This window comes from Phodopus roborovskii, unplaced genomic scaffold, assembly GCF_943737965.1.
Source record: "Phodopus roborovskii unplaced genomic scaffold, PHOROB, whole genome shotgun sequence".
Lineage (NCBI taxonomy): Eukaryota > Metazoa > Chordata > Mammalia > Rodentia > Cricetidae > Phodopus > Phodopus roborovskii.
In genome coordinates, this window is record NW_026126616.1 from 1,639,556 (window position 1) to 1,666,297 (window position 26,742).

General features: G+C 46.8%; 1 protein-coding gene across 2 annotated transcripts in view; it reads left to right on the forward strand.

Moving 5' to 3' along the window:
• The window catches only part of Nuak1 (NUAK family kinase 1), a 64,834-nt gene extending 53,383 nt beyond the window's left edge, over positions 1-11,451 (forward strand). For both annotated transcript variants that reach the window (XM_051206247.1, XM_051206248.1), the window contains 3 exons: positions 6,251-6,370; positions 6,574-6,706; positions 10,271-11,451. In XM_051206247.1, the coding sequence (XP_051062204.1) occupies positions 6,251-6,370; positions 6,574-6,706; positions 10,271-11,424 (1,407 nt within the window). In that variant the 3' untranslated portion in view covers positions 11,425-11,451. The remainder of the gene's footprint in view (positions 1-6,250; positions 6,371-6,573; positions 6,707-10,270) is intronic.
• Positions 11,452-26,742: the final 15,291 nt, after the last annotated feature.

Sequence of the window (26,742 nt, forward strand, 5' to 3'; positions counted from 1 at the left end):
AGGGAGATCCCTATAGCTAATCAGGAACGAGACTGGCTACAAACCTCTCCCACTCCACTAGGTTCTACCCTTTATTGCCAACCTCAAGATTTGCCCTCTGTCTGAGGATCCTTTCACTTCCTCTTGCTAGAGTGCTGTTGACTATCAGACAGCTTTCCCCGAGAGAGGATTCTCCAAATGCTGGTCGTGGCTAGTGACCAGGCCAATGGAGTCACTGTGCACAGAGCAGCCATCCAGGATACTAGAATTGTATGCAGCTAGGTGGTATTAGCTTGCATTAGCTTCCTTTGCAAGGTGACCCTAGCCACACCCCCTATTAAGCGTTTCCCAGATTGTTCCTGGTTGGCTATTTCTGGTCTCAAGACCATGTGAGCTTAAATCTGAAGATGGGAGCCTTCCACCTCCCCCCGCCGCCCCCCGCTCCTTGTTCTGCTCACTGCCTTCCTTACAACTGCACAGGAAAGTGGCTGTCCTGGGTGAAGCCACAGTAATTAACTCCGAGGCCGGAAAGGAGCGATGATGGCCTGTTCCTTCCTGCGTGGAATTACTATCCCCCTGGAGTCATGGGAAGTCCATTTCCTGGGAGCAATAACTCCCTTTGACATGGAGTTTAATAGCCAGGATGGCTCTGTGCACACACTCCCCAGGCAAGCCACTTGCCTCAGTTTCTTGGTCTGCCGGGAGGGAATAGTAGTGAGACCTTTCTCCAAGGGTTGTTGGGTGAGCTGTCTGCAGAGGTTTCTATAGGGCTCCTGCACTGTGCCTGGCTCGCAACATCGCAGCTGCTGTGATCATTGCAATTCTTTCCCACTGAGTGTGATTTTCTTAGCCCTGGTTATTGCTATTGTAGATCCGTTTCCTAGCAGAGACAGCCGAGCTCAGAGACACAGAAGTGTCACATCTCTGTTACTGAACGGCTGCTATATGGTAGGCGTGGGGTTTGCACCTGCCACGTGTCTGTTAATTTGGTTTTTCAACGGCTCTTCCTAGTAGGCCATGGTGTCAGCGTCAGCCACATTTTATAGACGAAGAGTCTCAGGCTCAGGAGGGCTGGACGTACAGGTGGAGCCCTGTGGTTCTCATTACAATGCAGTTTTCCATTGGGCGGGCCTGAGGCAGGGCCTGGGAGTCTGCTTTCTAAGATGCTCCGAGTGATGCTGATGATATTGGGTCAAGGACCGGGTAAGGGTAGTGCTAGACAGACTGGCATGCTCAGAACTGGGAAGGGATGGAGCAGGCGCTGGAACTAGAGTATTTCAGCTTTTCCCTATGCTTTCCACACTGGGGCTGCCTCTCCCATACATGGGTGAAGGTCTTATCTCTTGCTCTGAGTTGGCACTGGCTCTTTGGGCTTTCCTTTCCATTCTGAGCTGGCTTCTAGCTGCTAATGGAGATGGCTGTGACTTACAATCTCCAGCTTTTGTAACAACTCTATAGGCAAGCATTCTGAATCCATTTTGCAGACAGACAAATGGTGTGGTGTGGCTACTTATTGCCTAGTAATGACAAGGTCAAAGTTCAAACCCAGTTGTTGTGACTCAAACCTCTGATCTTTGAGTGCAGGGCACTTCCTCTACTGCGTTCCTAAGGAGCCTCGTCACAAGCTTCCTTTATTAGCAGTTTAAGTCAACCAGCTGGTACCTCCTTTTCCATCAACTGAACTTGTCATTCGTAGTGACCCTGGGGTTAATTCTTTTTCATGGTGGCAAAAAAAAAAAAAAAAAAAAAAAAAAAAAAAATTGCAGAATGTAACCTAAAACCTACTGTACCTACTGTACTTGGGGGTGCAGCACAGAGGCAAGAAGCACCCAGCTGTAGACCACAGCCCTCCTCTGTACCTCCCTGCACCACTTCCGCTTGGGTTTCCTGCTTCTCTTTCCGCCAGCGGCCGTCACTACCATTCTACATTCTGTGTCTATGAATGTGTCTACTCTAGAGGCCGTGTATAAATAGAATCAGACAATGAGTGTCTTTCTGTTGCCTGGCTTATTTCAAACTGCACTTGTCTTCAGGGCTCACCTGCGGTGAGGCGGGGTTAACCCTGCTGACATGTGAGTGATCCTCCCCCCTAATTTATCTCTTTCAATTGATTTTCCCTTAGCAGGGCACACCTCTAGAGAGGATGGATAGGCACAATGGACAGCCACAAATCAAACTCATGAGCTTTACCTTCTCTGATGCCTTTCATGGTGGGAGCTGAGCTGCAGGAGGTAGTGTGACCTTAGAGCATGGTTCTGATCCACCGTGGGACAGGGCAACAGTTTAGCACCAGCAGTAACAACAAAAACAAACAAACAGCCCCTCCTAAATAGAGAGGCATCTTTTCCCAAAGTTCAACAATGTATCAGCAAAGAGAGCTGGGGCGGGGCTGCCGAGCCCAAGGTGTGATGAAGATGCTGCTGATGCTGGCCAAGGACCAGATAGGAGTAGGGCCAGCTAACTGACATTGCCTCTGTTAGTTAGAGATGGTAAGAGATGGAGTTGATGGGTGGAAACGTCCTTTTACAGAGTTACAGAGTTACAGCTGGAGAGACCCCTTGTACCTTGTTGCTTTTCTTTGTGATCGTCTACAAATCTTCTTAGGAGCCCGGACCCTCAGCCACCTCATTTCTTGCCATTCGGGCCTCTTCTACATGGTGATCATCAGTTCTAAGACATGATAGTTTTTTGGCATGGTTATGCTTACATTTAACCCTCACACATTTCGGTTCTTCCCTGCACGCTTTCTTGTGTGTTTTGATTTTCTCTGGTTGCTAGTGTTTGTATTTAGTTTGAGTCTTTTGGTAGAGTGGTATGTATTTACAAAGGAGGTCTTAAGTAACAATGTTGGATGAAAACTAGTACCGGGACCCAAAGGAAAGCTTGAGTGAAAATGATAGAAACAATAGCAGTGTTTCATTGTTGTTTGATGTTGGCCACTGCCCCTGGCTCCGAACCTAAGGCCAGCGGTTGTCTCTGGTAAATGTGCAGATGCTTTAATTGGCTCACCACCTCCTGACTCATGTCAAAGGAGAGAATGACTTCTTCATTTTGTTATTCAAGTAATATACTTGTGTGACTGCTCAGCTGTGGGAACTTCTGCTCCTTTCTTATTGACAGCTCCTAGTGTCACAGTAAATACTGTCTCAGGTGTCCTGAAATCAACCATCTATCAGGATTTAAAGGCGAATGTGCCACTGCTGTTGTACACACTTTATATGTGCTTTATGCCATGAAATTGTCATGACACCACCGGGGGGCAGGGAAGATTCTTACTTCCATTTTACAGGTGAGAGAACAGAGATTTCTAAGGAGGTTCACACCCAGTGGTGTCTCCCCACTTAGAAATAGTTAACATAAGCTCCATGTGGCTTTATAAATCCTAGATCTGAGTGGCTCAGGGTCTGAGAATGCTGTGTGTGTGTGTTGATTAATATTGCTTTTCCGTCCAAGTCCAAGAACACGGCTAATCTAGATTTCTATTAATCTTGTGTCCGCAGTAATGACAGTTTTACGGGGAGGCTGATAAGCGCCAGTCTTCAAGGGTGGGAGTAGGCTGAAATGTAAACACACTCCTCTCAGAGTGCCTGCCTGGCAAGCAGAGATGCCCAGGCGGCGTGAAAGCTCCTGGGGCGGGCAATTGTGTGCATGTGCAATGGGTGCGTTCACACTCCTGTTTGAAAGCTCCCGTGTGCCCCAGACAGTGTTGGCACTGCTGAGTGCATTGGCCTGTGCTGTGGCTGAGTAGAGCTGCAGCTGTAGCCCAAGGGAGGTTGAAGCCTCAGGCCCCTTGGAATCTCCAGAGCTGAAGCTGACCTGTTCTGATTGACAGGACGCACTTTGTAAAGCTTCCCACGGACGTCCTGCAAGCCAGTCAGGGGCCTTGATAAATAAGCAAGTGGAATTCGGAGCAGTTAAGTGCAATCTGAGCCCCAAGGATGCCTTTTCTAAGGGTGGTTATGCACAGCTGCTTTGAGTGCCTTTCCATTCATCCAAGGATGACTTTTTTTTTAAGGCTTATTTGAGGGGCTTCATTCAAAAAAGCATCTGTGGCATTCGGCCCCAGAGGCTCCCTGGGCATGTGGCTGGCTCATCCAGCATGTTGCTAACACTTGAGTGTCATGGGACACACAAGGGCTCTAACTTGCAAGGCTGGCTGAGACTTAAGAAACCCACAGACTTTCGCTAGCGCAGTGTGGTTCTAGGGCCCGAAGTGTGAGAGGCACACATGCACACGGCTGCCCGTGCTTGCATATCTTCAGATGAATAACTCGAACTCCCTACACCAGTCTCCTTGTTCAAGAGGAGTTCTTAAAATGTTGTGTAAACTTGCTGTGACAAAAAAAAAAAAAATTGACCATTTCTGAGTGCTTAAAAAAAATTTAAGTAGAATACAAGTATTGGGTATCCTTATACCATTTGGCATAAAGTGTATTCATATTTTTATAAATACAGTTTTTGATAGAATTGGATTAGATGGATAATTGGGAGTTTTCAATAAGTGGTAATTGGGATCATTATTATTTTATGAAACTGTTATCTTCATATGCTTTTCAGAATAGAGTACCTGTACCAGTGATGAGTGTTTCTTGGCCACGGGCAGCTGCTACGAGGGTGATACAAAAATGTGGGCCTTGCTACAGGGGACTCAGGTCTGGTAGAGAAGGCAGACATGTATATTTGTGTAGTATTACAGCTGCATATATGTGTGTGAACATATGTTGTATATATGCAGGTGTAAATGCATTGCACTAAACTCTTTACAATACCACAGAAATGAGGCTGGATCAAACATTTGCACTGAACCTGCCTGCTAGGGAGGAGTTGTGTGTTCCGTCACATCTCAACGGATGGTTTTCTCTTCCTCTCACAGTAAGCCTGTGAGACAGGAAGGTGGTGCTTCTGGTGGTGTGCCCAGCTCCGAGCTGTTTCAATAACCTCCACATCACACGGATGGCCGCTGGTGGCGTTTAGGCTGAAATGTAATGAGCTGCAATTTGAATCTCATCCTGAGTCATATGCACGAATAATGCAGAAAGGTGGTGGTGTCGGCTGCATCAGTCAGGCCTTTCTGCAGCGTGACATGCATAACTGTGGGCGCAGTGAAATGAAGTTACTCACTAGCCCCTCCCCATCCTTAGTCAGGAGTGGTGGCATACCTGTAGTCCCAGCAAGTCAAGGCTGAAACAGGAGAGTCACAGCTTCCAGTTCTGCCTAGGATACAAAGTTAGAAGCCCATTCTGAGAAACTTATTAAGCTCCTGTCCTCAGTTGATAATAACAAAAGGACTAAGGTCTTGTGTTTAGTCCCTAGTGCTACAGGAAAGGGAAAAGGTGAGGGTTGGCGAATGTAGCTCAGTGGTAGAGTGCTTACCTAGCATGCACACCCAAGGCCCTAGGCCCAGTCCTCAATATAGCAAACAAAAACAATTCCAAATCCTGCTCCCTCTTACCTGAGATTTCACTGTCCATGGCTTTAATTACCCAGTATAACACAACCAATAGTATTATATGAAGCGCTACCAAAATAATTTATATGTTTTAAATTGTGTGCCATTCTAAATAGTGTGATATAGTCTTGTACCATCTATCTTGACAGGAAATGAATCATCTGTTTGTCCAGGGTTTCCACGTTGTATATGCTACCCACCCAGCTGTCACTTACGAGTTGTCCCTCTTACTGTTGCAATGCCTGTGTTCAGATGACCTTGTTTTACCTAATCATAGCACAAAGTACAGGGGCAATGGTGCTCTTTGTTAATTTTATTTCAGTATATCATTATAATTGTTCCATTTTATTATCATATGTTATTGCTAATCCTTTACTGTTTTGATTTATAAATTATCCTGGACATGCATGCATAGAGAAAAACCATAGCAGATGTAGGGGTTTTAAAGTTTGAAGCATCCCTTTCCAACTTTGGAATATGCTGCGTAGATAAGGCTGAGCCTGCGCATTAATGCTTATTTGGAATGCCAAGTGGTGACTTTTGTGGTAGCTGTCGTTGGGATGCTGTAGTTTACATGTGAAATGCCAGACTTGCGTGTTTGAACACTTGGGGAGAAAGTGGATCACTAAGGACCTTGAAGTTCTGTAGTTTAGCCCTAGTGGTATTGGTGCAGTGGGCAGCATTGACTGTTTGATGCAGACCAGGGCTAGAGAGACAGTAGTGGCCCATGTGTCCTCATCTGCTCTGGATGGTTCCAGTCAGCTGGCAGACACTGGCGGCTTTATGCTAACAGATCTCTATGGATCTTGCTTCTCTCTTCAGATTGCTGACTTTGGGCTTTCCAACCTGTACCAGAAGGACAAGTACTTGCAGACGTTTTGTGGGAGTCCACTTTATGCATCTCCTGAGATTGTCAATGGGAGGCCTTACCGAGGGCCAGAGGTGAGCAGAGTGCAGGTGTTGGGGATGGGAAGGGAGGAGGGAGAGGGAGGAGAGAGAGTGCTGTCCTTTGAAGGCTGTGGGAACCTGCCTTCCAGGTGCTAGATCCATGTCCTTGGGGTGGCTGTTCACAATGCCGGTGCTTTGGAAAGGCACCTGGGGTCTGCATCCCAGCTCCTATGTGTCCTGTCTTCTCTGTGTTCCAGGTGGACAGCTGGGCCTTGGGTGTCCTGCTTTACACTCTCATTTATGGAACGATGCCCTTCGATGGCTTTGATCACAAAAACCTCATCCGACAGATCAGCAGTGGAGAATACCGGGAGCCCACGCAGCCCTCAGGTGCGCGTCCTGTGGAGATCGGGGGTCGAGGGGAGAGCGCTTGGTTTATCTGTCCCGGGTCACACACACTTTCTCGATTTACAGGGCATCTCTTGCTGTCCCCCATTTTTCTTTCATAACAGTTCCTGGAAAAACTGGCTTTTTAGGGTTGCCAAACTGCCCCAGGGAGATGTGCAGAGCAGCTCAGGAGCCCTTCTTGCTTTTACATTATGTATAAATGTGGCAAGCCAGTTCTCCGCCATAAATTAAAGCATTGGAAAGGCTTTCTATTCTCTGAGGTCCCTCACAAGCCATGTAGACACAAATCCACTCCCGTAATGGTAAGGGCCACAAGGGTGGCTCTAGTCTGTGTTCTGTCTTGTCAGGCCCTGCCACCCTTCAGCCCCAAATAAGCACACAGAGACATATTATTAAATTGTTGGCCAAAGGCTTAGGCTTTTTATTAGCTAGCTCTGCCTTAATTATTAACCCATTCCTTATTAATCTGTGTATTGCCATGGCTGTGGCTTACCTATAATCCGGCAGGTGGCCACTGCTCTGATATCTTCAACACTGTGTCCACTGCCTGGGCTCTGGCTCATGGACACTGTTAATAGCGTTTCTTCTTGCACAGAAATCATGCTGTACCCTAAAACAAACCTATCCACTTAGACCACCACCATGGCCTCTTATCTGTCCGTCCTTTGGATGGGGTAGCATACTTCTGGTCTCAGTTGGGGTCTCTGTACCTTTCAGCCTTCTGGGAGTTGGGTTTGCTGCTGGGGCTGTGTGTCTATCCTAGTTTGGGTTTTTTATTGCTGTGAAGAGACAAGACCATTATAAAGAAAATATTTAATTGAGGGAGGCTCGGTTACAGTTCCAGAGGTCCATTATGATCATGAAGGGGAGCATGGCGGTGTGCAGGCAGGCGCGGTGCTGGAGCCCAGAGTGCTGCATCTTGCAGGCAATGGGAAGTCAACTGATTGTCACACTGAGTGAAGTTTGAGAAGAGAGACCTTGATCACTCTTCCACAGTGATGCACTTCCTCCAAGGAGACCACACCTACTCCAACAAGGCCACTCCCTTTGGGGGCCATGCCTCTTGAGATGCTTCCTGATGGCTGGTCATCCCAGAACAGAGCCTGGATCCCTTACTTGGCAGCTAGGGGCTCTAAAGAGGGATGGGGTGTCAGGAATGCCTATTATTTGTGCTTAGCAACTAGGCTGTGTTCCCAATAGGATATTTTCCTTAGTCAAAGCAACCAGGGTCAAAAGTTCTACGTCTTCGTGGGAGAGCACCAGGTGTGTACAAGAGTATGAATGGGTGGCCAGCACAGAATGTGGTTAATATTTGTATACATTACATTCCATGTACACACAACTATTTTTAATTATTCACAGTTGTTTTATAAAATTGTTACAAACACAAAATGAATGAATATTGAACCATTCCTTGATTCTAGGGGAATCTTAGCTTTAAGTCTCTAAGCCTGGCATTTTTGTCTTTATCAGTATGTAACATTTTTGGGTATATTTATGTATTTTTGACCTATTAACCTCAAATTCAGTGGCCAATGGCACTTTTACTTACGTCTGAACAAAGTTTATCTGCCATACATAATTTTTCCTGAAGGTTCATCATGATCTTTTTGCATTTGAGGACAGTAGACAGAATTTGTGCCTTATGTGTATATGGATGTGGGGGGCGTTTAAATGACAGACTTCTAGCAGGAAGAACAAAAATGTGACAAATCCAGCACTAAACACACAGAGAAAGGGCTGCTTATTTACAGCCTGAGAGCAGCAGCCAGAGGGCCAAGCATGCCTGCCCAGAGCCCTGGGACCTCACTGCAGCCAGAGGGCCAAGCATGCCTGCCCAGAGCCCTGGGACCTCACTGCAGCCAGAGGGCCAAGCATGCCTGCCCAGAGCCCTGGGACCTCACTGCAGCCAGAGGGCCAAGCATGCCTGCCCAGAGCCCTGGGACCTCACTGCAGCCAGAGGGCCAAGCATGCCTGCCCAGAGCCCTGGGACCTCACTGCAGCCAGAGGCCCAAGCATGCCTGCCCAGAGCCCTGGGACCTCACTGCAGCCAGAGGGCCAAGCATGCCTGCCCAGAGCCCTGGGACCTCACTGCAGCCAGAGGCCCAAGCATGCCTGCCCAGAGCCCTGGGACCTCACTGCAGCCAGAGGCCCAAGCATGCCTGCCCAGAGCCCTGGGACCTCACTGCTCTGTGGACACAATGTGCCCGCAAAAAGAGCTGTAGGAATTGACTCGTAACTTGCAAGCAAGTGTAGGTCAATTTGTCAATGTAGAAAGATGAGGACTAACATGTGTGGATAGGTAGGTAAGTGGTAGAAAGTTGATGCCGAGGAGGAGGAGGAAAGACAGACAGACAGATGTGACTTCTGTGGTGTTGGTCTTTAATCACTAACTGGTACCAGCAATCTTTCTGGCACCTTGGTAAACTTCCCTGCACCTTGTTAAGAGTTCAGGAAACTCTTGGTCATCCTGTCCCTACTCAGGAGTGACCATCAGATCACTCTGTCCCCATTGCTAGGCCCTGCCAGCCTTTTATCTGAGGGGAGGAGGCAGCCTCCCAGGGTATAACTCAATGCCAGGGGAGGGTCAGGGCACAGCTTGCTCCTGAAAGTTAATCAGCTCTGAGGTTGGCTCATGTGTCTTCCTCAGCATCATGGAGTTCTTTACCCTGTATCTCTGGCAGCAGGATCTACAAAGGGACTTTTTTTTTCCTATTAAGAAAGGCTATGGCCACCTGGGTAGCAGATAAAGATCAGCTGTCATTTGGTGGGTACCAATAGGACTTACAGGAGGTGAGCTCACTGGGTGTGGCCCTCAGGTCCTGGGGCTAGCCATTCAGATAGCTGCTCTCCCTGCCCAGGTGTATCCACTTGGCACAGGTGAACCGCTCTCCATCCTCAGCCTCCAGCAACCTTTCCCAGGTGACTTAGGACTGCGTGGTTAGAAGTACCTACCCTTGGAAGGCTTCTGGCAAGCACCTGCTTTCTGTTTTGCTACAGTGGCACCAAGAATGAGTTTGAATTCTTTCCCAGTCACCTGGCCTTTTATACTTGATGCCCATGTGGGGTGACAGGGAGGTCACTAGTTCCAGACATTTCTGGACGTGTGGGAAAAGCAGACCATAGCTAGTGTAGTCAAGAAGACGTTTGATCCTAAGAACTCACCCCCAAAACACCTGGCATGGCAATGTGCAATTAAGACCCCGCTGTTGGTGAGTTATAATGGATGGGCCCCTGGGGTTTGCTGGCCAGCCAGCCAGGCCTACTCAGTGCGGAGACCCTGTTTTAAAAGGATTGGTGGGTTTGAGGGAGGTTTCCAGAAGTTGTCCTGTGGCCCCCACATACACACAGATGTAGGTACTGCTCCGTGGCTTGTGGTCCTGAGCCTTGGGTAGGTTTGCATAAAGACTTTGGCTTCCTGCTTCAGCGTGAGGCTGAAACACTCCATTTATTCCTTCTCTCTGCCTGCCTGTGCGAGTCTCTCTAACCGTTCACGGGAAGTCACCCTGCCATAGTAGCTTGATTCTTTCTGTCTTTCACCCTTAGATGCTCGAGGACTCATTCGGTGGATGCTGATGGTAAACCCTGATCGCAGGGCCACCATCGAGGACATCGCCAACCACTGGTGGGTGAACTGGGGTTATAAGAGCAGCGTCTGTGACTGTGACGCCCTCCCTGACTCCGACTCCCCGCTCTTGGCGCGGATCATCGATTGGCACCATCGTTCCACCGGGCTGCAGGCTGAGGCTGAAGCCAAGATGAAGGGTCTGGCCAAACCTGGAGCCTCTGAGGTTGTGCTGGAGCGGCAGCGGTCGCTGAAGAAGTCCAAGAAAGAGAATGACTTTCCCCCGTCTGGCCAGGACTCCGTTCCTGAAAGCCCATCCAAGCTGAGCTCCAAGAGGCCCAAGGGCATCTTGAAGAAGCGAAGCAACAGTGAGCATCGCTCACACAGCACTGGCTTCATCGAAGGCATTGTGGGCCCTACCTTACCATCTCCTTTCAAAATGGAGCAAGATTTGTGCCGGACTGGTATTCCGCTCCCCAGCTCCCCTGAGGCAGATTTGTCAGGGAAGCTGAGCCTCAAACAGTCAGCCACGATGCCCAAGAAAGGCATCTTGAAAAAGACCCAGCAGAGAGAATCTGGTTACTATTCATCCCCAGAGCGCAGCGAGTCTTCAGAGCTGCTGGACGGTAATGACATCATCGCCGGCAGTGGCCTCTCTTCCCCTCCCCCAGACGCAGCCAGGGGAACTTCCCACAGCCTGTCCTGCCGGAGGAAGGGCATCTTGAAACACAGCAGCAGGTACTCGGATGGTGCCACAGACCCTGCCATCGCCGGCTCCGAAATGCCCACACTGGAATCCTTGTCGCCCCCTGGTGTCCCCCCTGAGGGCATCTCTCGGAGCTACAGCCGCCCATCCAGTGTCATTAGTGACGACAGTGTTCTGTCCAGCGACTCCTTTGACTTGTTAGATCTGCAGGAGAATCGTCCGGCCCGCCAGCGCATCCGCAGCTGCGTCTCAGCTGAGAACTTCCTCCAGCTTCAGGACTTTGAGACGCCACACAGCCGGCCCAGGCCCCAGTACCTGAAGCGGTACCGGAACCGGCTCGCAGACAGTAGCTTCTCCCTCCTCACTGATATGGATGATGTGACTCAGGTGTATAAGAAAGCGCTGGAGATCTGCAGCAAGCTCAACTAGCCCTGCAGGGTGCAGAGCATGGGATGGGGTGGGGTGGGTCTAAGAGAGGAGGGTAACTCAGCTTCAGGCTGGTTACCTCTTTGCTGGCCGTGGCAGAGGACTGGAAAAGGACTAATAACTGGTAAGGTCTGGCCCGGCCAGTGTTTGAAGTCTTGAGTCAGCACCTAAAAGGGATGGAAAAGGTTCTTTACCAGTTCTGCCAGCTGCCAGTCAGAGTGTGGGTCCTAACTGGCATTCCTGTATGGCATCTCACATCGGATGGCTCTCCAGGGAAGGTGGTGTCCAGCATGAGGTGGGAGGGGTCATTATGGAGAAGGGGGGGGGTGTTTCCCTAGATGTCACCTAGGCATTTCTGGCAGAGGGGCAAGAAGACCGAGAACATCTGCTTTGGATGAATTTCTTAGCAAGCCTGGTCTGACTACATAGATACTAGTAAGATTCCAGCACGCTGAGCTTGAGTTGGTGCTCAGTTAGCATCTGTACTGCGTGCTGATTTGAGTAGCCTAGGCACAATATGGGTGCGGTAAACGTGTACCAGTAACTACCCATTGGGTCAGCAATGTCGGGGACAGCATGGCTATCAGGACTAAGCCCTGGGAGTTGGGTCACAGCACCCTGCTGTGTCTGCTGACTCCTTCATGGCCCAGCATGGCGTTTGTTCATTTGCTCTCGAACTTTGAGTAGAAAGACCAGGGGGACTTTCTTTAGACAGCAGATGCTTTGAGCTCTGCTGAGGACGTAGTCAGGCGCTGGTAAGTTTTGGGCTGGTAAGGTCTGCTTCCTCTTTTCTGCTTTGTTCTTTGACATCACCTGAAGATGGGCCAGGAGAAAGATGGAAGTATGAGAGGCCAGGGCATCGTGAATGACAGGGCAAAGAGCCGCTGAGGTCTTTGCACGGTTCGATGGAAGGTGAGGCACGCTAGCAAGGGGCAACTTATCACTTTCTTGAATGTCTCAGTATTCACTGGAATGCTGCCTCTTGGCTTCTCGCCTGCATGAATGCTTTAATTGGATGTGATACTATCCCGGGCCTGCAGAGGATTAATGGCTCAGCCGCTGGCCGCATCCATCCACAAGTGTGGAACCTTAATAGTAGATGGGTTGCTTCTAGGGAGCTAGTGCGTAGGCGGGTACGTGGATGGGGAAAGTGTGGTTCTATAGAAGGTTCTTGTCTCCTATAACCTAAATGTTCTGTCTCATGGTTCTGATCTCTTGCACTTAGGGAGAAAACATGTCTGCTCGTCCCTGGAACAAATTGTTGAAAGGGTGTTGAGGAGAAGCTTAGGGACATTGCTTTAGGAGTTATCCAGATGGCTCTGGAGGAGGGAGAACAGAGGTATGATAGGACGCTTGAAAATGGTCAAGCTAATCTCTCAACACTAAAATTACAGGTGATGTCATTCCCACAGTGGGCATCCTGGGGACTCTGGGGCTGAAATGGTCTTTGGGGGCTGGCTTAGACGAACGAGAAGCCCTATTCTAAGGAGCTGCCTTCTGATAGCCTCTCAGAGAAGGGGTGGAGGAGGACGAACCTTGGTGAGTCTTAGGAACAGCAGTTGTCAGAAAGATGTTGACTTGTCTTTCTGGAGACTTTTGCATCTCTCTGCCACTCACTCACTCTGGTGTTTAGGCCCGTGCTTTCCTTCGGCTTGAGCTGAGCAGAATATTGTGGGAAGCTGCTTGGATTCCTTTCTTTCAGCTCCACCGTCTTCCTGAATTCTCGTAGGGGCTGAAAGGGAGAGGAATCTATAGGTAGAGAATTGGGTTTGAGGGTTTGGGGGTGCATAGAGGGCAGCATGCAGCATCCAGTCCCCCATCTCTTTGCCTCCTGCTTCTACACTGCTGGCCGATGAGCGTGGATCTGGTCTCAGGTACACCACACATTACTGGCTGGCTGGATGTGTGTGTCTGTTTAGGATTTCCCATCATCCTAAGGACTCCATTAGGAAAACCATTCTCTGCCTTCTCTCTTCCTGGTCAGCACCCTCCATGGAAAAGCAAATCTTTCCCACCCATTCCTGGGAAGACACTGCTGTTAGCTCTGGAGGTCTCAGGCCGGAAATGGTGTGAGAACTGCTTCCTGCATTTGGAGGCTGTTTTCCCAAGGCCATGCTCAGTTCTGCTGACAGTTCCGTCCCTGCAAGGAAAAGAGGTAGAGTAGAGGAGAGCCCTAAAAAAGCAGCTTCCCAATTAAGTCCTGTTGCCTATCAACCCATCCCCAGCCAAAGAAGGTATGCTTGATCCATTTCCATGGAGTCACTATCGAGAGACACTTGATGACCACCGGATGGGCAGAATGGGAGACGGCTGGCTGTCAGTCAGCCTTCCTGCTCTTCCCTGTGCTCTGGGGCCCTTCTTTCCTTGTCCTGTTTACACATCTGCCAAGGGGTGGAGTTGTGCTTCGTTTTACAGGTAAATCTCAAGGCACAATCAGTTGTTAGGAAAGTGCTTTAAGACCTTGGCAACACGACAATGCTAAATTCCCTCTGGATTCCGTCTCTGTTGCCAGGTGCTCTTTACGGAATGAGCACTCTGCAGGGTGAAAGTCAGGCATGCTTTGCCCAGGTCTGCTGTCTTGAGCACAAATGTGAATGAATGATGATGGGATTGACTGCTTGCTGCCAAACTGGAAATGTTCTGTGGGGATTTACTGGCATGGAATCATTCCTAGGAAGAAGAAGAAGAAAAAGAAAAAAAAAAAAAAAAAAAAGAGTGAGAAAACTTGACTGCACATTTTTTTTTAAATCCATGTTGTGACTTTTATTTAATTTCTATATTTTTTTGGTAATAAAAGTTGACTTTAATTTGAATTTGTCTTTTTTATTTATTGGTCTAAAAGGCATTTCAAAGGTATTATAATAATATATTGGTGTAATTTAATTGGTGCAGCATGGCTTTACGGCTCCAGTCAAAGCTGGTTTTCACTTATTTGACTGGTTTGAGAACAGCCTACAGGGAAAAGGAAAAGAAAAGCTGGCTAATTACCCAAAGTGTTCATTTTCCATTGGAATCTGATTTTTGTCATTTTTGTTTCTGTTTTTATTTTTAAATTAAATAAATGGTAATGAACTGAACCAGGGTCTGTTTTGCTGGTTGTTTCTCCTTTAGTGAATGACACAGTGGATGCAGGTGCCAGAAGCCCACCCATGCTGGTGGAAGCCCCCCCCCCCCGGGGGTGTGCCTTGAAGTGCATTGGAACTAAGGCCTGCAATGGGGCCTGAGGGAACTGTGCTTGTTTTTCTCTGTCTCCAAGCATGTGGGTACATGCATGTGTGTGTGCCTGCATGGGTGCGTGCATATGAAACAGTCCTCTTGAGAGCAAGTGTGTGTACATGTGTGTGCTTGCGCGCATGCGGGTGTGTGTGTGTGCGTGTACGTGTGTGTGTGTGTGTGTGTGTGTGTGTGTGTGTGTGTGTGCGTGTGCATGTGCATGCTCTCTTAAGAGCTACCTCACTCTGTTGAAGCGGGCACTCTCTCTGGCCTGGGGATTGTCAGGTAGCTAAAGCTGACCGGCCAGTGAGCCTCAAGGCTCTGCCTGTCACAGCTGTGTTTGTTGCGTTCATCACCAGAAATGTGACTTTGCAGAGAGATGGCTGGTACACTCTTTTCCAATGGCATGGGAGGAGTTCAGGTATGGCTGTCACCTTTATAGTTCTTGCTGATTACCCAGCCCCCGGTCCCTGTGTGCCCCCCCACAGCATTAGTTTGTGAGAAACTGGTAACAGTTACCATCTGTGATGGAGATGATGCCAAGGGCCAACAGCTGTGCTATCCCCTCTCCTCAGCAGCTTCCCAAAGGTACCCTCCCCACTCCAGTTTCACGAAAACTGCTAACCCGGGGCCAAAGTCAGCCGGCTGCTGCTTTCTAGTAGGGTAGGCCACTGCCCTGTCTTCCATGACAAACACTACCCCTGGGCCCCTACCTTACAGCAGTTTGGCTAACCATTTTCAAGTCCAGCCCAGAACTAGAATTCTTTCCACTGCAGCCAGGATCATAAGGTGTGCTGGTTTGAATGAAAAATTGCCCTAACTGGCTCATAACGTTGGAATGTTGGGTCCCCAGTGGAACTATTTGGGGAATATTAGGAGGCATGCCTCGTTGGAGCAGGTGTGTCCCTAGGGTTGGGCTTTAAGATGTCACATGCCCATACCTGGCCCAGTTCTGCTCTCTACTTGCAATATTTGGATCAGACTTCAACGTTCAGCCAGCGCTCAGGCATCACGCCTGCCTTCCTGCCACCGCATTCCCCACCACGGTGATCATGGACTTAACCCTCTGAAACTGTGTGCAAGCCCTCAGTGAAATGCTTCCTTCTATAAGCTGACTTGGCCATGGTGTTGCATCACAGTAGTAGAAGAGTAAGGAAGATGAGAGGCAATGGTGCATTCTAAATCTGACAGGTAGAAGGACCCATGATACCCAGCACCCATTCAGTTTAGTTAGTAAAGTCCTATCCAATAAAATACAGGTTGCTCAGCTACACTTGAATTCCAGGTTATGTTTTTAAAAACATAGTCATGGCCCAAATATCTCATGGGACACACACTTAAAATTATCCTGGTGTTTATTTGGAGTTCAAATTTCCCTCGGAATCCTGTACTGTTGGTCAGAGCTGAAGCTTTCGCTGGTCAGGAGTGAGTATACGTTCTCATTTCTCTGTAAAGCCAGGCTCTTCTTGTATGGAATGGCATTCTATACTGAAGTGAATGTCATTGGATATGGCCAGGATCTAAGAACTCCTCAACTGTCTAATGGCTTGCCTTGTTTATTTATTTATTTATTAAATATTGTGTACTTGTATATATCATGCACATGTTTGTGTGTATGTGTGGAGACCCGAGGATAATCTTGATGCCTCAAGCACCACCCTCCTTAGATTTTTTTTGAGACAAAGACCTATTGCTTGCCCGAGGCTCTCTAGTTAGACTAAGCTGCTGGCTAGTGACCCCCAGGGGTCCTCCTGTGTCCACCTCCCCAAGGCTGAGATTACAAACATGTCATCAGCACCTGGCTTTTTTTCAGCGTGGATTCTGCGCTTTGAATTTAGGTCCTCTATTTGCAAGATAAGCATTATAGCACCTGAGCCACCTCTGTAGTCTCTAATGACTTTATTGATGGCATTTTCACCTATCTCTGACAACTGTAGAGGACTGAGAAAATTCTTATATCGAGTATGAAACTCCATGGGAAGCAACAGACACTCAGACACTTCTTTAGGGAGCAACATTCATTGATTCATTGGCTTTTTATTCATCTCTTCTTCGTTTAAGACTTTTTTTTTTTTTTTATAATACTGTGGTTATTTTAGCAATACCTAGGGTATGAAGGATGGATGGGAACACAGACTACTGCTTCATATGCTAATGGTTAATATTAGCTGTAATTTATTTTAATGGGGCATTTTCATGCAGTGTATTTGCCCAACTGAGACTTGATTCTCCCTGCAGTCCCTGCCTCCATTAACAGATGGCTGACATTGCAGAAGGAGGGGCTAAGTTGAAATTTACTTAAAGTTGAACCTTTTGGAAATATGTAAGTCTGTACTCACATGAAGGAACAGATGTGCATGGCTTAGAGACTGGAGCGAATGTGACATAAACAGGCTATTGAGGAAATGCAGGGTGACCACAGGGAGATGCCAGCTATCCTGGGTTACATAAAACCTTGCAGAAGAAGAAATAAAGAGCTAGCCAGTCTGAGTGAGAACATTTATATTTATTCCAGGACAGGGGACTGTAGATGACACAAAGGCCCTGGGCTCTTCAAAAACATTAAAGAGTTGATTTCTGGCCCATTGGCATAGGATAATCGTGGGCTAGGCGGTATAGTGTTTGTTTAAACATGTGTGTCCACATTCTAACAAGGACTGGCTATGATCACTTAAGACTTTGTATTTCCTTAATTACAAATGACTGTCCCTTCGACAGGTGGTCCCCAGACATGACACACGCTGTGATGTGCAATTTTAAACCAGAATATGTTTCTGCTGCAGAAATTGACGGCCACTGACTGAAATTTATGGAAAAGATGTTTTTAATCCACAGGATAGTGCAGCACTCTGGGCATAGAAATGTGATGGCTGCGATGTTCTGTGTAAAGCGGGGTCTGCACAGCCAGGTTTTCCTGTTACTAGACCTGCCCTTTGCCAGCACAGCTGCTTCCAACAGAGAATGATGCAAGAAGTTAGCAGTTACTTTTGTCTTCAGATTCCAACAGTTACTTTCCTCTTGATGAAAAAGTGCACTGCCCATGTATTTGAACTCTCTACAGTGGTGGCCCAATGTTTGGCACAACAATTTAAGAAGGGAACTGTGTATTTTATCTCAGGGTTCTGGTCAGTCATCAGTTGTAGTGGAGAGAGTCTTGACACATGGTAGACAGGAAGCAGAGAGGATTGAAAGGGACCAGGGACTGGGGATAACCATCAAAGGCGTGCCTCCCATTGACCTATTTCCTCTTGCTAGGCCCACCTCTGGAAGTTTCTACCACCTCCCCAAATACTGCCATCAGCTGGAGGATAGTCATTCAACACAAGACAAGCCTGCAGAGGCAGGGTGAGGGTGGCATTTAATATTCAAATCACACCAGCATCTCTCTCAAACTAGGAATATTCGTTGTGTCTTGGCTGGCTAGTTCCTTGGTCCATTCTCTTCTCCTTTAGTTTCTGAGTTAAGTCTGGATAAGCTATGTTCTGCTGAAGTAGCCGGCAGCCCCTGACATGCCATTAGAGCTCCCTCTCTGGCCAGCACAGGTTGGGCTAAGACTCTTGCATCCTCTGGCTTTGACATCCCAGGCTTCTTCATTCCTGACTATACAAATGAGAGAGACCAGGGGTGAGAACCTGTAAATATCAGGCCTGGATACAGCATATAAGCTTTGGGCCCACATCCCATTGGTCAGATTTCAGTCACCTGACCCCAGCCTGCCATCAGGCTGGGTCAGTATCTAGTGGTTTAAAAGTAGAGAGTAAAACGGGGTCAGATGAACTCTTGGCAACATTTCCATCACCTCTTATTTCTGCTTCCTACGAGGAGCCCCCAGCAAGAAGGAAAAGCATGATAACAAACAAGAAATTATGGAGTAGTCTGTGTTCTCATACTTCATAGCTATCATCTTTTAATGCTTCTCATGGCCCCTTATCTCCATTATCACAGAGGAGGACACTGTTTTGGAAGAAATGTAGTGACTTGCCTAAGTTACCCAACTGTGAAATATGTAGCTGCATTCAAACCTGGGCCTGGCTGCCTAGCTTCTGAGCTGGCTCCATTTGCTCTGAGGCTCACAATGACCCTACTGAAACTCAGACTCCTTCCCATCTTATTCATGTACACAGTATTCCCCTGAAGGAGCTCAGTAGACATCAACAGGAAGGAAGACACAGGCCAAGGTCAATGTATTGGTCAAACAAACATGAAGAAGATGGCAACCCTGTCCAGTTCCCCATTGATGGCAAACTCTAGAATATCCAGTATCAACAGATGGGAAACATAGGATGAGTCATGTGCCTCAACTCTTCTAGTGTGGAATGGGATAGAGGGATTCGCCTTTCTCTTCACTGAGTGGCCCCAAAAAGAGTGGCAATTGGAGTCCCTCATTGTCCAGGTGCGACTCACGGCTGTCAGCACACACGTACAAACAGGGTTCCATGTGCTCTTTCTGGTGTTGCTGGGCCACAGGAAGTCCCTGGAGCCTTGTAGAGGTCCCAGAGCTCATAGCAAGCTGCCTGGAGTCATGTAGAAATCCAGGATGCTGGGCCATGTGCTTCACAGACCTGCCTGGGGTCAGGCACTGCCAAAGGAATGTCTGTCATACCGACATCAGGACAGAGTATGTCTTCAAAGCCATGGGGTAGGATGGGAGGCAGCACAGGCAACCCCTCAAGTCATACCTTACTGTCAGATGAAACTGGGCCTGGAGGACACTGCATTTTAGAGGCAGCTAAACAAAAGAGGGGCTTCAAAAATAGCTGCTCCAAGAATGTTCTGCACATTGGAATTTGTGAAACACTGAAGCTAAAAACCATCTGATTCAGCAATGCCTAGGGCATTCCAGAAGCTTCAGCCATCAGGCTTTGGAGGCCAGACAGAGCATGTGTGCAGAGCTGAAAGCCAGATGCGGAACTCGGTTTGCCAGCTGGTTTGCTCCAAAGAGGTCCTGGTGTGGGTTCAATCCCTGTGAAGCACAGATGGCCTCTAGCAGTGGGCCCAGCCTGAACTGGCTTCTCAGACACATATGATGATGAGGTAAAGAGGCGGGAAATGAACTCCTTTTCTAGAGAAACAACCAGTAAGCACACACTCAGGTCATTTGGGGTGAAATTCAGACAGGTGGATCATGTTTCCCATGAGGCTGAGTTGTCTTCTTACAGAAAAGAGGATCCCAGAGTGAACAGACCAAAGAACCAAGTCAGCGCTGAGGATCCAGTGCAGTCACACATCATTGGGGTTCCACCTGAGGTCTTCCGGGCCTTGGGCTTTCCACTCTGACCGATTGCCAATGGTCTTGCTTTGTACTAATCGCCAACTATAGTGCTCACAGCCAACCTCTGGAGCCACGGCGCTCTGTTCCTGTCCACTCCCCACCCGCCAAACCGTGTATCTGCTTTTTCTCGGCCTTGAACTTTTGCCTTGCCTTTGTTTTTAGCCTCATGCCCATTCCTTGAATGCCATCACAATGTGACTTCTTTAGCATGAACCTTGAAGCGGTCGGTGTCTCTTGTTGGCACTGGACAACATTTTTTGTTCTCATCCTTTCAAACTCAAGCCATGTGACTCACATAGATGTCAATGCTGAAACAAGAGCTCTTAAGCCTACTGTCTGTGACCTTAATCTTTTGTTTACCCTTTATTGACTCCGTTTCCTCATGTGCAAAGAGAGGGGCTACACTGTGACAGCGACGTTCGAATTATACCCTGTTAACAAGAATCAAGAAGAAACCTTTGCGGAAAACTGGGGAGTTCACCTATTTCTGTGGTGCAACTATTTCTATCACGGCCAATTTCAGGATGACACCAAACAGATACAAAAGGCTCTGGAAATCTGAAAATGGGCTATTGCATTTGAGCCTTCCTGCCATTGTGTTGGTCTCCACAAATGCCAGGCACATGCGTTAGGGGTATAGTATAGTGGCCCTCCAAAGTACAAAGTTTTCCAAGTGATAAAAACACATGGAAAAATAGCTACACCGAGCTGTTTGGGTTTTCAGTGCTTGGATATATTGGCTATGCTTCCTAGCACTGTTCACTCTTGTTTCTAGAATCATTAGGCTGCTTTTGTCAAGAAACACATCTTTCTCTGCTTTGTTAATTGATTCATTTATTGAACACTCATTGCATGCACTGCTGCGTGCGCATGTGGCAGCAAACAGAATGGTCAAGCCAGTTCTAAAACCTTTGCTATGATACTGAGATTGAGCCAAATCCCTTCAGACTGTTTCTGAACTAAAAGGATAGCATTTAGACCTTTGTTAGGTCTGTACACCTTCTTTTAGACTGAGCATACTCCCTTATCTCCCAAGACTGCTGAGCAGGGTTTTGTTTTTTGTTGTTGTAATTGGTTTACAAATTTGGCAAGTATTTTCCTTGAATTTATTAAGCTAACTGTGATCTTTCTTCTTTACTGTCTTAACATGGTGAGAGTCTTGTTTGACTTTCAAATGTTAAGCCAACCTTGCATTCCTATCATAATTTGCACCTTATCCATGTTATATTGTTCTTTCTCTGTATATAAGAATTTTGAATTGCTGAAATTTTGGTGTCAATGTGAATGGCCTCTCCCTCCACATGCTACTACCATCCTTCATCCTTTCCAAGGCCAATGACATCCCTCAACCCTGAGTCAGAATACACCCTCCCTGCCTTCAGCTGCGTCTGCCAGGCCTTTGTTTTTGTTTTAGCTCACAACAATGAGATAAATAATACTCCATTGAAGCCTCTTGATCTTGGAGTGTCCTTCATGCAGAAGAGTTCATATTCAGAGTTTAATTTCATCACCCAACACAGGACTAGTTAGATTCTGGCTTCTTGGGTTACTTTGGGAAAGTTATCTGTTTCAAGGAATTAGTCGGCAGCATCTTTTGGTGGGCTATTTGTTCCTAAGCGCTCCCAGTATCCATCTTTTAGTCTTAGTTTGTGTGTCTTCTAGATCTCCTGCCCTTCCTGTTTTCCCGATACTTCATCAATTTTATTTAATTTTTTCAAAGGATAAAGTTTTGGATATGTCTCTTTAAATCCTGTTTTGTGATTTTTTTGGGGGGAGGAGGTGACTCCCATTTTAGTCATTTCCCCCACTTACTTTAGGTTTAATTTGCCTTTTTTTGCTTCAGAGTTTTAGAAGCTTAAATCATGACTTTAGATTCTTTATTCTTTTCACATATTAACAATGAAAACTGTGTATTTTGGTGAATAACTGCTAATACCACACATGTGGTATTGACCAAACTTGTTAATACTCTCCCTGATTGGGTTATTTATAGTTATATAGCCTAATTTTTAAAATTTAGTATTTGTTTTTTCCCCAGATAACTTCTGTTTCTAATTTTAAACTCAGTTTGGCTGTAGTCAGAGAACATACTGATAGGGGATATCCTTCTGTATGCTGTGGATATATGTTTCTTTTATTGATTGATAAATAAAACTCTTTCGGCCAATGGACAGGCAGGATATAGCCAGGCAAGAAATATAGGCAGGGCTGCCTGACTAGGAGAATGCTGGGAAGCAGAAGACAGAGAATGGGTCTCAAGGAAGACACTAATCAGCTGCCGAGGAATCAAGAAACCCAGGCACCGCCAGTAAGCTAGAAATGGGTTAACAATTAAGAGAGAGCTAGCCAATAAGAAGCCTGAGCCATTGGCCAAACAGTTTATGAGTAATACAAACCTGTCTGTGTTTATTTGGGACTGAAGGACTCTAGGATGGGGCAGGACAGAAACATTTAATTTTCGGTCTTTCTACCTTCACAGAAACTAGTGTAATGCTTACTATCTGGACTAGCTTGGGGACTTTCCATGTACAGTAGATTCATGTAATTTTGTATTGATTGTTTTACTTAATGTTGATGAAATCAAGATGGCTGACAGCACTGTTTAGAACTCCTATCACTTTGCAAATTTTGGCCTAGTCTCTCAACACACAAAACAACTTCTCGAAGCCCCTATTCCTGTGGACTTGTCCATTTCTGCTTTTGTTTAATCGTAATTTTTCTGTATGTGTTCTGAAGCTCATTTGTTATGTGCATAATTTATCATGTTCGCGTTGCCTTGTTGACATAAGAACATCAACATTATAAAATATCCTTCTTTCCCTAATATTACTAGGATCAAATTAAATAATAATACAGCCACTCTAGCGCTTAGTGTTAGACCATCTTTTTTATTTTTTTATTTATGTTTGATCTGAGTTTTTATGTTTAGAACAGGATTGTATAGATGGTACCTATTTGGGCATTGGCATTGCTTTTGATCCATCTGAAAATTTGGTCATTTGATTTAAAAATGGAGGGGATAATACTGGCGATGAAAGGTTTAAGCATGAATAAGGGTAGGAGGAACACAAAGGGAGAGGAGGGGGTGGGTGTAGGCTAACCCAAACTAAGAATGTATGAAAACTCTATTGAGTTACATTCCATAATAAAAGAGGAGTTTGAACACAGGTACCTTGCATGGGCAGGCAATGCTTCCTCCAGAAGAAACGGATTATTAAATTCTAGATCTCACCAAGTTGACAATTGAGATTAACAAAAGGCTGCAGGCAGGGCCACCTGTCCCTGCAAATGACATCAGTGAGTAAGAATGGAGAACAATGCAGGCTTCTTAGGAAATGGATGAAAGGGATGCTGATGGAGGGGAAGTTATGAATTCAAGTCATGTAGTCAGTGAGCACACAGCCTGCATTTGAACTTGGGCCTCCCAACTTCAGCGTTTCTGGTCCCAATTTTACCCTGTCATCCAAGCACACCGAGTCGCTTGCTATGACCAAATGGTTCTTGTCTTCATTACTGCTGCCATCAATTAAGCATTCTGCATGTGCAACCCCTCCACAGAGCATTAGGGCTTGTGTCCAAGGCCATTCGGATTCTTTGTGTGTCATCCAGACATTTGCTGCCAACTTTGGGAATGATCTCTTCCCCATTGTGGTCGGCTGATTGGAATGGAAGTCAACAAAGAAATCAGGCCAGCTACTGCCTGGAAGACCATGACATGACTAACAAAGCCATGGAGACATTCTCTTAAAGCTCTGTGCAACATCTGGACAACCTAGCTGCAAAGAAAGGAAGGAAGGAAGGGCTTTTAAGGAGAAACAAGAATCAAATGATGGTCTGTTGCGAGGTTCGTTGCTCCTGGAATGAGCAGGCTTGGAATTAGTGCTAGCTATGCTGATGAAATCACTGCATTTCCTGCCTTCCTATTTTTTTATTTCTAAGGCTGTAGATAATAATTAGATAAAGCTGAAATGGCAGAAATGTCTCACATATGTTTTCTGATGTGTGGAATAGTGTTCTTGGCTCATTAGGGTGATTCAGTTTCAGGTTGGGGGTAGGGTGAGGGGATAGAGGTCAGTAGCCTCTAACATCAGAACACAGTCTACTCCTTTAGCCTTTATTCACGCTACAGTAAGAGAACTTAATAACAGCTTTGGAAGCATAAGTCCAAAGTTAAGTCCAAAGACTTAACCCTCACTGCTCTCCCATTTGAGAGCGATAATGTTTCTCTGTCTGCCCACTGAGGTCTGCATAACGTAATGAGGACTTTGACACCTCCGTTAATGGTGTCTCTTTTCCTCCGGGTGTACTAAGACACTTAGCTCTCTCCTTTGGGGATTGCTGGGATTGATGCTGAGCGCCATTTCATTGGTTAGGATCCCAAGGCCTATTTGATGCCTCCTCCTGGTCCATTTGAGTGTGCGTGTATGAGGCAGGCAGGGAAGAGGGCTTCATACCGGCAGAACTTCAGTTTCCTTGTAACAGCGCTTACTTACTGGATATATATTATATCCCCATTTAGTTCTGTGGTGATGGAAACGGGCTGTTTTATTCTTTTAATCATGTTTTTGTAGTTATGTATCGTGCCCATAGCTGTATTGTTCCTCCCAGGGCAGCACGATGCTTGTGGTGGGAGGGACATCATCTGGCCCCATGACCTTCTATACCACAGCAGAGCGGTCTTCACCATCTTGAGTTTCTCTGTCTCATGGATTCATATTTGGCCTAAGAGTTCATTAATGCCAAGACCCAAACAGGGCTGATCAGTGACATTTGAATGAAGTAGGGGTACCAGGGGAGAGACTAACTTTTGCCCCCTCCTTTTCCCTCTTCTTCCTTATCCCTTTTTTCTTTCCTTTCTTTCTTTCTTTTTTTTCTTTAAATTTCCATGAGAATGAGGTCAATCTTGAGATATTTCTGGTGGCAGATTTTTATCTACAAGTGCCGAACAAAAGAGATGAGATAAATGTGAAGCCCAGAGGACAGCATGTAGTGCAGCCTTGTCTCCTGAGTCCCTGTCCCTAAAGCAAGCCCTGGGCTTCCTAGTACACAGGGATTCAATGTGTTGTATTTGGTTGTCTGTCACCTGCAACGGATGGATTCTTAACTGATATTGTTTCTGAACACAACAACTCAGTGGTGATCAAGGCAAGCTTGGCTTCTGATCACATCCTGTCCATGGTCCAAGAGGAACATCACTGGCTGTACCAGTCAACGTTCTTAGCCTCAAATATTTGGAGAAAAATTCTGGGTCCTTCCAACAGAAAGAGGAATGTGTAAGGGTCATTATAAACAGAGCCTTGCAGCAGGACAAGCCATTGATTCTATATGCATAGAACCAACATACAACTAATCAGGTGGAGACCTCAGGGCCAGCGCTATTGGTCACAAACTTTGTTCCAGGAACTGCCATCATGTGGTGCTGAGGATGGAAAATTAGTGATGCACATTAATCAGGGCTGCCTCTGAAAGCTGGCCTTCCTAGAATAGACTTTATGTAGGATCTGAACTCCTGTCAGGGTTAGGTAAGGGCTTGTCTGATTAGAGTAGATTTGGGCATGTGTCTGTACTCCTGTGACAAAGTTTCCATAGGAACCTCTACCTACTTCTTTAGATATGGGAAAGACATTGAAAAGGTCTGCATAGGATGGAAACCATGATGTTAAGTGTATAAGGGAAGGCTAAATTAAAGACCACAGTATCACGAACAAGGACATGGCACATGGAGACATGACTTGAGCAAGGTTTATCAGGAAGCCTCTGTGGCATTGTTTTCCCAGGAGACCAGGCAACCAAGTGGGAGCTTGTCTTCAAGCTGGGTTCAGGCTTGGGTCCTTCCTAAAGATGGCTCACTATGTTTGTGAAAATGATACAATCTAAAATGCTCCTGGTCTCAAGCATTTTGAATAGGGGACACTGAAGTTGTAACCTTGTTATTACAGATGAGGGAACCAGGGTTCAAAGAAGTCACCTGGATAACTAGTCTAAAATCACACAATTAAGTGGCAAATCCAGGCAGCAGCTCTCTCCTCTTGACTGACACTGTACCCCCTCTCTCCCAGCTTTGGCCAGATTTGTTAGATTCTGAGAAGATGTCTTCAGGACTATGTGCTCAGATGGCAATGTGGCTTTTACTTCATGCCAAGCATAGCACGGAATTAAGCATTTTACTCACAACAGGGCTGCTAGTATACATTACATATTGCATTCTGCATGTATTCAGAACCTCAGAGCAGCCCAGTAACTAGCAAGGTCTATGGGATTTCACACCCCATGGTCTTTCTAAGACCTTCTAAGGAAGAGAGGCCTGAGGAGTGTGTTTGCAAGGAACAGCAGAGACTGCAGGTTGTGGTGCTCTTCTTGGGCTGGGAAGCATAAGGCATGTGGGCAGGAAGCCCAGGATGCCATCTGGAGTCTCATAATGTCACTGAGATGCTTTATCGCTGCAAATGAGGACAGCAGCAGGCCCGTGCAGGGCTGTAGACTCACACGGATGCATCTAGCCTGTGCCTTGGAAGTTAAAGCTGGGGCGGATGATTGCACAGCAGATGGGAACTTGGGTTCGTGTGCTTGGCACGGAGGCAGCCAGACTCTGACTCCCACTGCAGGCTGTCAGTAGGGATGCTCTTCTCGGGTACTTTCCACCCTCTGGCTTCCTCCTCTCTCCTGTGCTTTCCCTTTTCACTCACGCTTCCATTTTCTCAAAATCCCTCTGCCTCTCTGCTGGGCGTGGGGGTGACTCTATTTCAGCGATCCTAGGCATCAACTATTGCAGCCTAGTTGACAGCTCACTCAGTGATCACAGAGGCCAAAGGGCAAGGACTTGGGGCCTCAAGTCC